The sequence below is a fragment of the Amblyomma maculatum genome, chromosome 2 (genome assembly GCF_055883805.1).
Source record: "Amblyomma maculatum isolate TAMU_Amacu chromosome 2, ASM5588380v1, whole genome shotgun sequence".
NCBI classification, from domain to species: Eukaryota; Metazoa; Arthropoda; class Arachnida; order Ixodida; family Ixodidae; genus Amblyomma; species Amblyomma maculatum.
In genome coordinates this window covers 58,137,635-58,152,724 of record NC_139345.1, presented here as the reverse complement: position 1 = coordinate 58,152,724, position 15,090 = coordinate 58,137,635, and the positions used below count along the sequence as shown (strand labels likewise).

General features: G+C 47.0%; 1 protein-coding gene across 8 annotated transcripts in view; it reads left to right on the top strand.

Moving 5' to 3' along the window:
- The first annotated feature begins 10,270 nt into the window (after positions 1–10,270).
- The window catches only part of LOC146198727 (uncharacterized), a 30,652-nt gene continuing 25,832 nt past the window's right edge, over positions 10,271–15,090 (top strand). For 7 of the 8 annotated variants that reach the window (XM_084594231.1, XM_084594225.1, XM_084594228.1 and 4 more), the window contains exons 1-2: positions 10,271–10,954; positions 12,380–12,559. In XM_084594231.1, coding sequence (XP_084450357.1) covers positions 10,922–10,954; positions 12,380–12,559 — 213 coding nt within the window. In that variant the 5' untranslated portion in view covers positions 10,271–10,921. Of the gene's footprint in view, positions 10,955–12,379; positions 12,560–15,090 lie in introns of those variants that run through there. The other variant, XM_084594230.1, reaches the window with a different exon arrangement.

Below are 15,090 nucleotides of genomic sequence, written 5' to 3'. Positions count from 1 at the left end.
CGGTTCTCGGCGACGGAGTCTCAAGTGCTTCCGTTCGAGACTCCGAGTGTGAGTTCGTCACGACTCACGAGCGTCCATCGGGAGCAGTTCGCCCCCTGACAGTGCGGACGCGGCGGAATCTCCCCGGCCGTCGCTGCGCGAGAACAGTCGCGTATGGCTGTGTTAGCTTTCGGCCCCAGAGCCGAAATCCTTATTTAAATACCTGTAAATAGTGTATAAAGCCTTTTCTTCATCTCACCAACGCCGACTCGGATTCATCGCTACCGACCAGGGAGCTGACAGCCCTCGTTCACGAAACGGGTGACGAGCGCTGCATTACCAACTCCTTGGCACAACCCTGTTGACGGTGGGCTACTGTGTGATAACCCCACCGGCACAACATTGGTGGCAGTTGCGGGATCCACTGGCACAACCCTGTTGACGGTGGGCTACTGTGTGATAACCCCACCGGCACAACACTGGTCAGATGCGAAGCATATTGATTGCTAAACCCGGCTTTCCATGGTTACACTTGGCTAAACTTTTCTTTCCTTGGTTACACGTGCTTTTGCACGGTTTAAACTTGGAATGCACAATATGTTTTCCCATCGCATAAAACTAGGTAATAGCATGACTCGTTCATCTCTAATCTAACTGTGTTACCGACACGCACAACGAACATGTCGTTCCCCAGGCCAACGATACTCGATTGCCACTACGCGAATATGTACGCAAAGCAAAAGCTCTTAGAACACCGACGTGCACGGCATGCAACCGCAGCCGACGGCGAGAGCTGGACCCCCGTCTCTCCTCTGTCGTGACGTCAGCGTATCACATGGTGAGTGTGACGTCACCATACCACGTGGTCCGCACGGCGTGCAACCGCAGCCGACGGCGCGAGCCGGTCCCCCGTCTTGTTGTTGTTGTTATGAACTTTATTTTTCCACCGATGTAGGAGGCCCCCTACTCCCTGCCCCCCGGCGCGTATTGACAAACCATATCCCGTAGGAGCACTCGAGCAGACGACGCTCTGACGCGCAAGCACGTGACACGACGTCACTTCCTTTAAGTTGGTTTTTTTGCTTGTTTCTATTTTTTTTTTATGCCAAAGGAAGATGGCGGCGCACACGCGCGCGCCGTTGCTTCGCCGATGCTGGCGTTGGGGCGTTGGTTAACCAGACAAACGCGTATCCTTCTACCATGGCTTAGTGGTAGTGCCTGTGGCTTAAGGGGTGCTGCGGCCGCAGTTTTCAGGCTTTATAAATGCAGTGGCCCAAGCCGTGCCATTTGGATGCTGGATACTGTGATGTTTGCAGTTCGAAACAAGTGTCTTGGCCGTCATCTCGAAGTCTGGTGTTTGACTCTGACAGCAAGCGATTTTGTGAAGCCACGACTGCTGAACTTTTGCTGCCTAAACATGCTGGATGCCGACTGTGCTGGTGCTGGATGTGCAAGTGTGTCGATTCCAAGAAAGCTGCGCAGCGCCGTTGGAGCTCGCCTTGGAGCCACTAATCGTTGAAAGTGCCTTGGTTAGTAGCACTTCAATATTTAGATAAGCACCGCTGGAATATGGGGGGTAAAAAGAAAGAAAGGGGGGGAAAAAAGAGAGAAAAAAAGAACGTGGTTACGTGGTGTATTTGTGCAACATTTGCTGTGATGCTGCATCGCTGCTCGGGGGTCTTCGCTAAGGATGCTAAAGCTACTGGCCTACCCAAGGGCAAATGTAGACTACTACCGATGCTAAATTACATCTCAAAGGCCGTCTCTCATTTTATGCTACCTTGTGAGCAGCTGTTTTCACTCAGGATTTTTTTTTTTTCCAGTTTCCGGCATTTAAATACGGAAATGTTTCTATATGGCAACATGCTGGAACAGCGAAGCCAGTTTTCTGAAATTAGCGGTAATAATCCTTGAAATGGAAACATGCTCTCACGGCGCCCTGGTCATAGCGGCAACCGCCCTTTTCTGAAGCCCATAATCTGGCGACGTCAAACTATTGATTCTGAAAGTAGTGGGATATTAGGTGAACTCGATAACCAAGTACTCACGCTTCTGTGGCTAAAAACAGCGCTGACACGAGACAAAGCAGAGGGTACACGACGCTGTTTCGTCTCGTGTTAGCGCTGTTTTTAGCCACAGATCATGCACCAACCAGCCAGAATTTCCACCCTCTTAAAGTACTCACGCTTGTTTGAGAGCACTGTGTTGAATAGGCATTTGTTGAGTGCAATAGCTAACTTGACTGCACCTGTTAAGCAGAGGCAGTGGCATAGCATGCTGTATAATTTGTATTTTTGTAACTCTTTATGTATGTGATTGGTATTCTGCTCAAGTGTCATGGCAAGAAGAAACAACAGTGTTTATTTTTGAAGCTGTGGGCACCCCATAACATGCTTACGCAGAATGGTGCAGTTCAATATTGAGTCAAATAAATAAGTGCTGGTTTTCACAACAACTGTTTATTCCTTGTATACATCTCAAAGTGACCTTGGCTAACTTGAATTCCAAACTATCTTACAGCCGCTTCAAAAGCTTCTGAATTAGGTGACATGTTGTACATGCACCATTATGCCTACTAATCTTTTTGAAGAAGGAATCATTGCTACAAAATTAAAGGATTACGCTCACAAATTATAGCAACACTTGAAGAGGGGAGAACCAGAGTATTTTGACATCACTCCCTTATGGTTTGCACACTGGTCAGCTAGCAATCCAACATTTCAAAGAAACGCTTGTTAATGTCATCATCATGTGCCACAAGTGTGTTTATAGTAAATTAGGTACTACAAGGACTTGTGGCTATAGTAAATTAGGTACTACAAGGCTACCCCGATGAAAGTCGTCTAGGAAATAGTATGAAACAACCAGTTTTAGGCATTTAAATTTGAGGAACCTGAGTTCGATCTCAGCCATAGTGACCATGTTTTGATAGAGAAAAATGTAAGGCACCCATTTACTGTGTGATGTCAGTGCATGTTAAAAAAAAAATCATTGGTCAAAAATGAGCCGGAGACCTACACTACAGAATCCTGCAAAGCCTAAGTCAATTTGGGACACTATACTAAACAAAACTGAAATACACTGCTTCTAAATTTAGGTGAAACAATGCCTTTGCTGTTTAGTAAACGCACGGCAAGCAATACATTGTAAACCACTTATGCAGAAGCAGTTTGTTTTACTGGCAAATGCCTTCAACTTTTTGGCAGGAAAGAGTGGCAGATGTGACTTCAGTTCTACAAATGACACTGGGCAGCCATGCAGCCATCAAAGAACCTACTTTGAATTGCAAATAGCCACATTTGTGTTTGCAAGGAGGCCCAAAGCACAGTGAATAAGCAAGATAGCGATGAAAATAATTCAACGAAAAGAAAGGTGGAGAGTTCAGCCAGCAGCAATATGACCCTAGCTTGCTGCTCCACACTAGAGAAGGGAGAAAAGGGAAATAAAAGGAGAATGAGGATACAAATGGTTGATGACAATGTTGTAGTGCAGTGAATTGGTTCGAGTTATAGAGAAGACCACGCACACAGTGGCTTGCACTTGTCTCGCATAGTCGACATATAACACATGAAGTACATATTCTCCACATGCACCAGTTGTCATTGCACACACTTTCACTCTCATATTCTGGTCCAAATGCATACACAGGCTCGCCACGCACTGATTCTGAAAAAGCTCAAACTAGACAGAAACATGATTGATCGCACTGTAAGCAGCTGTATAGCATGCGAAGCACAGCACTTACAATTTGTGGTGTGTCACATATGGAATGGTTTGACTGTTAAATTGGCAGGGTACCATGCCATGAACTAATTTCTAAAAGCTGAGATGATGGCTTTGGTTGGAAGTAATCTAAGCCCTTGGCGATGCAAGTACACAAACATAATCCAAGTGCATTGTTCTTGAATGGCTGCTTTCCAAATTGTTGATATTTAAATTAAAGTAGTGTGGTGCTATATGTTTTTCTGAAAAAAATCTTGCTGTGCAGATAACTTCATTGCAACATCTGATTGAAGCTGGAACACCTGCAGCAGTACCACACAGCAAGACAAAAGTGTCCACGCAGATTGCAGAACTTTTGTAGACATGGAAAATAAGAAAGTATGATTCATACTTATGAAACCTTTGCCCTTGTCTTCATTTTGATAGTGCGGCCCTAGGCAGCTGCTGCACCAAGATTTTCATAGGTCAACAGGCCCACCAGAACCAATGCACCCAACCGACCTTCTCCAGGGAGACCCAGCCGCTACCGATTCCAGTGGCTATGGGGAATGTGTTAATAAATCAGTACTACTGGAACTAGTAGGATCCCCGCAAGAAACCAGTTGGAAATTTTTACCTTGGATAAACAATTATCTTCTTTGGCACTTTTCAGCAATTGCTCTGATCCCTAAAAAGATGTTGGCTACATATCTACAGAATATCATTTAATATCTCATCAAGAGATGTGTGGGCATATGTGGGTATTTGGTACATGTCCACTTTCTACTCTCTTCAACGTGGACATTATAATGTATACTATAATGATATATTATTAACATTTGCGGCAGATGTTCACTAGATGTTCACTCAGTATAAGTTCTTTCGCTAAGATTTTTTTTTTTTCTGTAAACTGATTTTACGAACGTTTACAAGGGAAAGTTATCAGATTGACGGCATGTGACTAGCACTTTGTGTCATCTTTTCTACAATTAGTCATTTAGCTTCGAGGTCGACTTCCTTCAAAAGTCTCTTCTCTCGCGCTTGCCAGCTAACTGCATTGGTCTGCATGGAAACTGTCGCCTAATATATTGCGCTCGTGTACTTTCGACTCCAGTATAAGCGAGAAATGTAGCTCCACTTTTTGTTAAATTGACTGAAATTCAACCCACATATAGCACTAGCCGAGTATAAATTATTTGACAATGATTGAAATATACTGCTATGAGCAATACTGGCTGATCGGCAAAGTAAGTATCTTTCTCCATCCTTTTGAACCTTTTGCACAATCCAAGACTTGTTGGTTTCGACGCTGTAGGCTTCCAGCCATTCGTTGACGGCTGCCTCGTTTGTCAGGTTCGCGCGATACACTGATCCGAGCCCTTTTGACACGAGCTCATCTTTTACGAGCTCGAGCGGCTCTGGGAGCTCGTCCATCATCTCTAGTTATCCGCAATTGACACACAAGTTCGCCAAGCACAAAATCACCCTGGTTAGCGCAGCGCGCAACGGATGAGCCAAGTGCACGTGCGTACAACCCAGAAGCACCGGACGAAATGCGTGGAGCTATGCGGATGGGGAGAAGTGCAGACTTCGGGGTGTAGCTGAACCGAGCGACGATTCCAGAAAATACCAGAACAAGAACAGCCGCGCAAGTGACCACTGGACTGAAATTTACGTAACACGTGACCGGTAACCGACCGACGTTTACAGAACACCAGAGCAAAAAGCCCACGCAGTGGTCACTGGACCGAAATTAACGTGATCGCGTGACCGAACTTTTAGCCGACGGCAATTCGCGCTATTTTTACGTGAACTTCAGCCGACAGCCGTGCGAAAATACGGGCGCTGCGCGAAAACGACACCGAAACATGAGTACCTTTGACAAACACCAGCGGGAAAAAAACGTAAATGCGAGCCCTGCATGAAACGAAACTGAAACCATGAATAGTCTCGTCACAAGGCGCTAGGGAGAAACAGCGTCGCTGCTACTCGCGGAAGTGACGTTGTGTCACGTGCTTGCGCGTCAGAGCGTCGTCTGCTCGAGTGCTCCTACGGGATATGGTTTGTCAATACGCCGCCCGGTGTCTCTCCTCTGTCGTGACGTCAGCGTATCACGTGGTGTGACGTAGCATTCCACATTATTTGCACGGCGTGTATCCGTCACGAAGGATTCTAGGCACTATAGCTGTGGTTTACCTCTAGCAATATGCTTCGCATAAAAAAAAAAGCGGCTTTTCGCCTATACAAGACCACCGTGCACCCAACGGCTGCATGGCTGTCTCTTTAGACCTACTTGAGTGACAAAGCATTATGCAGCAGATGGGTCACCATGGCCAGGTTAACTGCGTCATCATGAAAATCGGACCGGAGATATAATAATAATAATAATAATAATAATAATAATAATAATAATAATAATAATAATAATAATGAAGTGCCGGCCAGTTTGTGCCGAAGATCGGCACAGCTAGGTTACTGAGCCCTGATCAGTGCCTCGATGCAGCGCTGGCACCATAGAGTCGGTCACGCCCTTCAGCGGGACCGGCTCTATTTCCAACAAACATAATTACTACCTTGTCTCCTCTTATAGCGAGATCGTTAGGGCACCCTAATATTGTACCGGCGTCTCCTGCGCATCTTTCCCGCCCATTAACGCCGCTGCAGGGGCAGCTCCACCGGTCATTGCGGTCAGGGGTGATTTGCAGATTGCACCTTCCGGGAGTTGCGGGAGGCCCATACGGTTAGCCAGTATACGCACGCTTGGCGCAAACGGGGCCAGGGCAACGTCTGCTCAAGAGCCCCGAAATCGAACCACCTGTTCCGGAGGAGGAAACTCGCCGTATCATATCGTCGAGGGTTGGCGACATAAGCTGCAGGTGGACAGCTCTATTCCACGCAGTATGAATCCGGACTTCCACTAAGGCCGTCGCTTAGCTCGGCTCCAAAGCAGGGGTCGACTATACGAAGATGTACGCATGGTCCGACCCATTCGGGCCACTACACGGCAGCGGTGGCATGGTGTACCGTAACGTGCAGGTCGATGGCTCTCTCCGAGCTTCCGAGCTGAGAGTACTCATTGGGCTGATGAAGTCGCAATTGCCCTCGCTGTTTCTGACCCTCAACCGAACTGTCATCACCGACTCGAAGTTTGCCTGTGAAAGTTATATGCGCGGTGAGGTGGCACACTGGTTCACCGCTTGCTCCACCCATGCGAACCGCGACGTGGAACCCCTCCTGTAGGCGCATCGTGTGGGTGCCGGCCCATCAGGGAGTATACCAGGGAACGATATAGCAGCAAACGCTGCTGCCCGTGCGCTTATCCTCCGGGCACCCACCCTCCGATCCCCCAATGACCGCCGCTGCGGTTCCGACAAATTATCTACGACTGCAAGGCTCGGCACCAACGGTGCCGGGTTCTGCGTTAGGGGGAGCGACGTACCTTCCACTGCAGCACCAATGTCCTTACGGCCAAAACTCAGCGCAAAGATGAGGATTTGTGGAACTTGGCTCCCCCTAATGCAGAACCCAGCGCCCCTGCGCACGCCTATGAGTGTGGGCATGTCAATCTAGTCACACTTTAGTTGCCATATCCCACCCCCACTGAAGAGGCTTGGGTGGCCTTCCTCCTTGGTTGTTCGTCGGTGGGGGTCCAAAGGCTGGTCCGCCGTGCTCGCGAGGCGGCTGACACTTAATTGCGGCGGCCTGGACTGGGGCTGATGACGAACTGAGGCCGGCGTTCACCATCTTCGCCGGCTCGTCCTCTCCCTATTCAAGGAAATAAAACATTTCACAAGTCATACCTCGGCCACGCGCAATCCTCCCACCGCTGTTAGCAACAATCTTTACATTCCGCCTCTTCCCAAAAATACCCACCCGGAGCATAATCGTGAGAGACGGAAAGCTAGAGCCAAGGCTTTGCACAAGCACTACCCTCCTGGCGCTCTGGCAGTTTACGTAGACGCGGCCGAATATTCAAACCGACCAGCTTTCGCATTAGCCGTCGTGGATGGATTCCACAACATGATAGTCAGTGCGTCCATTCCAAATTTGCAGGATTCCCTGCAAGCTGAAGAAGCAGCAGTTGCCCTAGCAATCACATACTCCTCTGCTGAGTATATCTTCTCAGACTCCAGAACAGCAATTAGTAATTATGCCCATCGCAAAATCCACTCCCCGGCCGCAAACATTCTGGCATCATCCCCCCCACCGAATCACCTCATCACCTTCCTCTGGGTCCCTGCGCACAGCGAACACCCAGGCAACACGGCCGCTCACTCCCAAGCCCGAGCACTCGTCAACCGGGCTGAGAGCGACCTGGTGTCTTCGTCTCGCAGTGCCAGAGATCGGCTTCTCAACTACCACGACCTCACCGTATTTTATAGAAATTCCCGCCTGCTGTACCCTCCTCCGCATAAATCTCTTCCCAAAAGCGACCAGGCTTTCTGGCGCAGACTTCAGACGGCCACAGTCATGACCCCTTTCCTTCTCTCTATTATAAACCGTGGCGAAACCTCTCCTCACTGCCACTTGTGTCCTAGCACCAGAGCCGACTTTACTCACGTCTTCCTGAACTGCCCGAACAAACCCAAGCCTCCGTGGCAAGGGCCAAGACATCAGGAGCGATGGGAGGCTGCTCTGCGCAGCTCGCTGCCGGAGGTACAGCTTTTGACAGTGAGCTGGGTCCGAGGGGTCGCTGAAGTGCCCGGCCATCTAGAGCGGCCTGAGGGCCCAGCTCACTGTCAAGCATTTCGTGACATCACACCCCTCGCTGAATTCACACTACCACAATGGGAACCTCCATTCCGTTTTATTTATTTTTTCGGGGGGGGGGGGGGGGGGGAAGGTATCCTTCTAGCACTCTACTTGGTAAACGGAACGCAGCGACCCCCTCTGCCTCACAATTCTCGAGCCTTCCACGTGCTATGCGCTCACGCATCGAGCACTGATTGCGGTGTTCATTTACGTCTCGATATACATATGTTAGTTCTAGGTAAACTTCCGAATTGTAAACTCCAGGTGTAGATTACTAGGCTTCGCCTTTATACTACTACATCGGCGGTGAAGCCAGCTTTCAGTTTCGTAGCAATGAACGCATACATACATCAGCATGGGTAACATATTTACCTCGATGTAATATAAAGTGCTCTGGAAGTAGTCGATGTAAATTGTGGAAAGCGTCGAACGAGGAAAGCGCACTGGTCTTTCTCAGAGTAGCCAAGGTTTTGAAAATTTTATGATTGCGAACTTCCTCTTCGCAACCTTGTTGTACCCGCGCTATCTAGCGCAGGAAAAGGTGCGGACTCTGAAGCTATATCGCTGTCGGATATTGGCTCAGTGATGACGGAGGCTCTGAATTTAATTTTCATGGTCCATACATACTTTTATGTGTTGAAATTATGGTATTAATAATTCTTACTATTATATAATAGCATGAATTCTGTACTTTCGATTTATCATGGCGGCTGGTATATGACAAATGTGATGCTGTAGTTTTTTTCTCACAAAATATACGTCTCCAAAAAGGAAAGCATACTTTCAAATTATGTGATGCTTTCTGGGTATAAAGTGACTGGTCCCGCGCATTTGACCCACGGAACAGACAATCTCCATCTCCATGCAGTAGCGCTAGCTTTTATCGTGGTGTTAACGCAATACGTTGGTCGGTCACGCGCAGTGGCGTCACTGTACGGTCAGCTGCACCCGGCGCTTTATATATACCCCCGTCACCGCGTTTAAGCACCGAACCGCAACACGCAGCGGTCGTGCCTCAGACTTATACTTCAGCAAGACATTACACCAAAAGCACTTAATTATTTCCAAAAAAAGGCAGAAAAGCACGTAAGTTGCGAGGAAATTCAATGAGCAAGTGGCTTAAAGGCGCCTGCCCATATGAGACGTAGCATATAGAAACAAAGGTGCCTTATGAACTGCTTTTATGTGCAGATATTAGGCGTGCACGGTTACAGTGATTGCACATGTGCAATAACTGCATCCGCGTATGCGCACAAATATATCAAGGAAGTGAAGTAGTAAATGCTGCAGTGACTTTAACGGAGCAATGGTATTTCGCATACATATATATTGATAGGCTATTAAAAACAAGCGGAAAAAATGCGAGAACCGGTATAAATCGAAGCGTCTTGCAGTGCCCTCCTTGCGGTTAGGGCTTCTCTCTTTGGTTACACGAATTAATCTGGGAGATGCATCTATATGCTCATTATTTTTAACGCTAGCTTTCGTTTCTCATTTTAACAATGGCTGTATTTTTCAGGAAAAAAAAAAGTAAGAACCGCCCGGCCAACGTTAAAATGGCGCGAGTCTCTGGCATAAACTAATAATAAATAAACTAATATTAAAGGAATGTGATTACAAGCACTCCTCACAACAATTTTTTCTACGGGAAGATCCCACTTGTCAGTCAGTGTTTCAGCGGCAGTAGTGCGCGCCCTTTTCCGTCTTTACACAATAATTCATTCCCCCCCCCCCCCCTCCCTTTTTTCCTTTTTCTCACCTGCCCAGCTTCACCCCCCTTGAGCGCTGCACCCGGTGCGGACCGCACCCCCCCGTTAAAGCTCCCCGTACCCCCGTCGCGACGCCACCATGGTACATAGACCTTGACGCCACTGCGTCCACGATATTAAAAGTTCGGTTATATAAGCACCGCACTGCAGGTGGGAGATCTAACACAAGCGTCTTTTTTTCTTCTTCTTTCTCCCTTTAGTGGCGCTCGGTTCTTGTATGATATGTAATGTTTGGTTGCCCAGCAGCGCGAGATAGATATGGGCAGTGCTGGCAACCGCGTGCCACTGTTTATGATGCTCGCCGCCGCTGCTGTTACTGCGACGATGTAATGAAACCGAAGGCTGATCGTCGTAACGGTTGCAGCCTTGCAAAACCTTGGTTTGTCGAGTGTTTGTGTGAGTGCTGTTGCGCAGGCATTACTATTGCCCTTGACGCGAAGATGGCGCCGAAGGATGCTTTTACATGTCTATTTAGGCTTCCCGCGCCGACCGACGACGGACTGGTTCAAGTGCAGTGGTAGGGCTGGCTTCCGCTGATTTTCGTCGCCTGTTGTGCGCTGGAAGGCTTTCAGTAACCAAGCGGCGCAGCCAGCAGGCTCGAAGTATGGCTCTAAAGAATTTTCGGACTGCTACGGAGCCAGCTTCATGAATGAAAAGGCTGCGTTGCCGCGTCTTGTCCAAAACAGACTGCCCCCCCTCCCAACCCATCTTCGTGAAAAATGCTTTCCACTCGCAATGGCTCTGATAACAAAGTAAGTAACCGATTAGTTGTCTTTTTCATTGTGGGTGTCCTTGCGCACTACGATGTGTTTGCTTTGCTGTGGGTTCAGATTAGTTAAGCGCTTTTGCTCGGCCACTTTTTAGCGCGGTTAGGTTGCGTTGGCGTCTTTCTTTTAATACCGGTCATTCAAGGTGTAGTAAATTAGGTTAATTAAGCCATTAGTGGCAAATACTAACAATCACTAGCGAGTTATGAGCAAATGTTTCGGCATATATCTCCTATCTGTTTAAGCATAAGCTCCTGTGCATGGTTGGTATGGCGTACTTTAGCACTGTACCACGTCAGTAGTACTGTTTTCCGGCATAGGATGCGATAAAAGCAAAAAGTCGTGTTTGTTTTTGTCACGGAAGATAGACTACGGAAGGCTGATGCTAGGTTTTATAAATGAATTGATAATCTCACGGATACATCCAGTGAGTAATGAAACAAAACAGATCGATCATAGTAACTACTTGTCGAACAAGGAACTATAAAAGAGTAAACCTTATTGTTTGGCGATTTTGTAAGGCTTGTCGGTATTGTATTGAAGCCAGTGGGTGTGTATTCAATGAACCATTATGTAGTATAGTCATTATATTCATTAAAAACAAATGTGACACATACTGCAGGCATGTTGCGCAAGTCTCAGCAGACATTGTCTGATTTCTTTTTTTCCACCCCACTATCTCAAAGTAGCAGCTAGAGCCCACTTTGAATGTGGTCTTTTCATTTGCATAGGTGGAAATTAGCTGTCATTTAGTCCTTTAAGTTATCTCAACTCAAGAAACTGCTTCTGTATGCATACATTATGAAACAAGACATGATATACTTGTTAAAGAAATGAAGTTTTGTAATTTACTGCATTTTTATGCATATTTTAGCTTCAAGAAGTCATGCATATATAGTGTACCTTTCTTCTCTACTTTTCTTGCTATGTTTGCAAAATTTGATGAGGTCACTTTATTTCGAATTGGGATTTGCTTACCAGACTGGCGAGCTGCTTTAGTTTACAGTATCTTTTATAGATGAGAATGCCTTAAGGTACATACTTGCGACCAAGTTGAGTGGAAAGGAGTGCCACTATGCATTGCCACATTGAAATGGGAAAACTGCGTTATATGCAAAATTTTTGGTACTCTGCAAGGCCTTTCAGTATTTTGGTTTAAGTACAATAGACTCTTGGTCATTCAAACTTGCTGCGAATTTGAAGACACCACTTGTTTAATTCGGGAAGCCGTAAGCCTGAATCACATTCATTGGTTCAGAGTGGCATCATTGACTAATCTCTGTTACAGTGCAGTCATCAAAAACCTCTAGAGGAAGTTCCTCGTATAGTTATTACTACAAAATTGCACTACATGCACTCGTGTCTCTTGTCCACTGCTTTGCCCTGAGGTGTTGTGGGTGCTTTGTGCAGGGAGCCATGAACCAGGAGCTGCCCATAGCACCTGTGTCTTGCCATCGCTGCTTCCTGGCCAAGTCTTCCAGGGACCACGTTGTTGTGGTGCCTTCTGGCGGCGCCAACCAGGAATACCATCGACTGATCCCTGCCCTTTTTCGGGACGTCTCTACTATTTCTACAAAGTCTCTGCTCAAGGTGAGTGGCTCTCTTCTGCAATCAAAATCATGTAACTGCATGTAGGGCATCCACCAGTGAGTGACACTGTCTATCCATGGTTTGTGCTTTCTGTTATTCAACATATCAGTGCCGGCTTTGAAATGGCTGATTGGGGTGGAGATGGGAGCCATATGTACTTATTTATGCTTGCTGCTTATCGATGCTAGCAGTGTTTTGACATCAGAACAAAAATAATATGCTACATAATCTCTTTTGCTGATAATTTTCCTCATTCTGCTTGTCTGTTCATCTAAATACTCTACTGCTACATATCTGCTGGACAAAAAGTGAGGAAATCCACTGTCACATCCAAGGAGATTATAATAGAAATCCTGGAGTGGAGGAGGCACCCGTGAGCTGAAGCCGCACGCTGCCATCTTGCCATAGGCAGAAAATGTGCTGGTTTCGCTTGATGTGGTCGATTCATTCGCTTCTTTTTACTCTTATGGATGCTGATCTGCGAGAATGGGGGCGTCGTCATGCATTGTATAGAATACGCACATGGTTAGGCTGAGGGATTACGTTCCACCTGGAGTGGAGGAGGCACCCATGAGCTGAAGCCGCACGCCGCCATCTTGCCATAGGCAGAAAATGTGCTGGTTTCGCTTGATGTGGTCGATTCATTCGCTTGATTTTACTCTCATGGATGCTGATCTGCGAGAATGGTGCCGTCATGCATTGCATATGGATACGCATATGATTTGAAAAAAGGCTGAGGGATTACATTCCACCTGTAAGTACGTTAAAACGAATAAAACAATGCGGGCTGCTGTTGTGACCAGGCGTGTAGCCATGGGGGGGACTTATGGGGCTTCAGCCCCCCCCGAAATGTTTTCGTGCTGTCATGCACCGCCGACCAAAACAACCACTGGCGCTCGAAAGCATTCTGGGTTTTGTCTACAATATCTTTTTCCGGTTCGTTCGAAAATACATTTCGGCACGAACATTACGAACTTGGGGGCTACATTTCGTAGCAACGCCCATGCAGACGGAGTCACGTAAAGCCAGGAACCATTTCCGAGCACTAAGTTTCAAGGGCGTTTAGATAGCGAGCGGGCTCGTCGCACCAACTCGCGCCGGCCGCGGAGGTGAGGGTGGACGACGAAACAAGACAGGTTTCCATTCCCGCTCAGTGTTTCAAAGGCGGTATTTCCCTCGCCTTCGACTCCCCGCTTTCTCAAAATCCATGTGTCTCTCTCTTGTGGCTTTCTTTTTTTCTCGTGCCTTCTGCGAATCCTCACCGTGCTGTAGCAGCTCTTAGTGGTACTCCCTCGCCCTTCTCCCCGTACACTATGCTCTCCCCGTGGTTGCGCTTTTTTTTTTTTTTTTTTTTCCTTTTTAATGCTTCTTCCTACGCGCCGAAGAGAAGGAGCTGAACATTGGCCCAGGAGCGTTTTGGTTTTTTTATTGCACCTCGTTTTTTTTCCTACACCGCTCGACGCCGGTGAGCGACCGCGACCAAAAGGCATCGAAGCGGCGCCGATGGCGGCGGAGTGACCGTTTGTCTCCTGATGAGGCGCCCAAGCCCCCTCCCCGCCACCCCCTTTTTCGGGATGGAGACGGAGACGAGCTGCCCTTTCAAACCTTAATCCCCCTTAAAACAGAAACTCCATATGATTATGATTAATTTGATTAATTAATCATAATCATATGGAGTTGGATCAAATGGATCAAATATGATTAATTTGATCCATTTGTCGATGGATCAAATTAATCATATTTGATCCATCGACAAATTCTATATGGAGGAGGACGCGCTGCAACGTGAGCCCCCCCCGAACAAAATTTCTGGCTACGCCACTGGTTGTGATGTTGGCCGTTGCTGTCATATTGCGCTCGGACAGTGCTCATGCTCAGCTTCGTTGATAGGCTTCAAAAAATTAAATGTGAACATTATGGAAGTTAACAGTTCGAAGAGAACACTGGGATCAAAAAGACAGATAATTTGTGTCCTGTGCTTCCGTAGCACCTGCAAAAACCGCTAACTACACCCGGGGATTGCAGTCTTTAGTAATTTATGCCGAAAGTGGTACATCCTGACCGAGGTACACAAAATAATTTGTGCGTGTCTTTTTTTTTGAGGGGGCGTATTTTTTGCTCTAATCGCTCAGCTTTAGCATTACTGTATGAAGGCTCATCCTAAGTGAAAAATGAACCACAGGCATCAATGTTTCAAGTGTTTTGCATTAAAATCTCGCAGACGTGCAGTGAACCGCCATTCGCTATTGCTTATGCTCAAATGAAGATGAAAAATGCTATCTCCAGCTCAGGTGTAAACATTATTTCACATAAACTAATGGGGTAAAAAAAATTGCTAGGTATGTATTTTTTGTAGCACTACAGCGCACACTAAATGGCCGTATACATATCGGTTATGCTTCACGCATTTGTATCTGCATAAGCGATTACGTTGAAACACCAGCTTGTAATTTTTTATTTCAACTTAAAAGAAAGCGACCACCCCTGCTGGACAACCATGCCACTACGTTTTCAACTCGTACAAGACGATA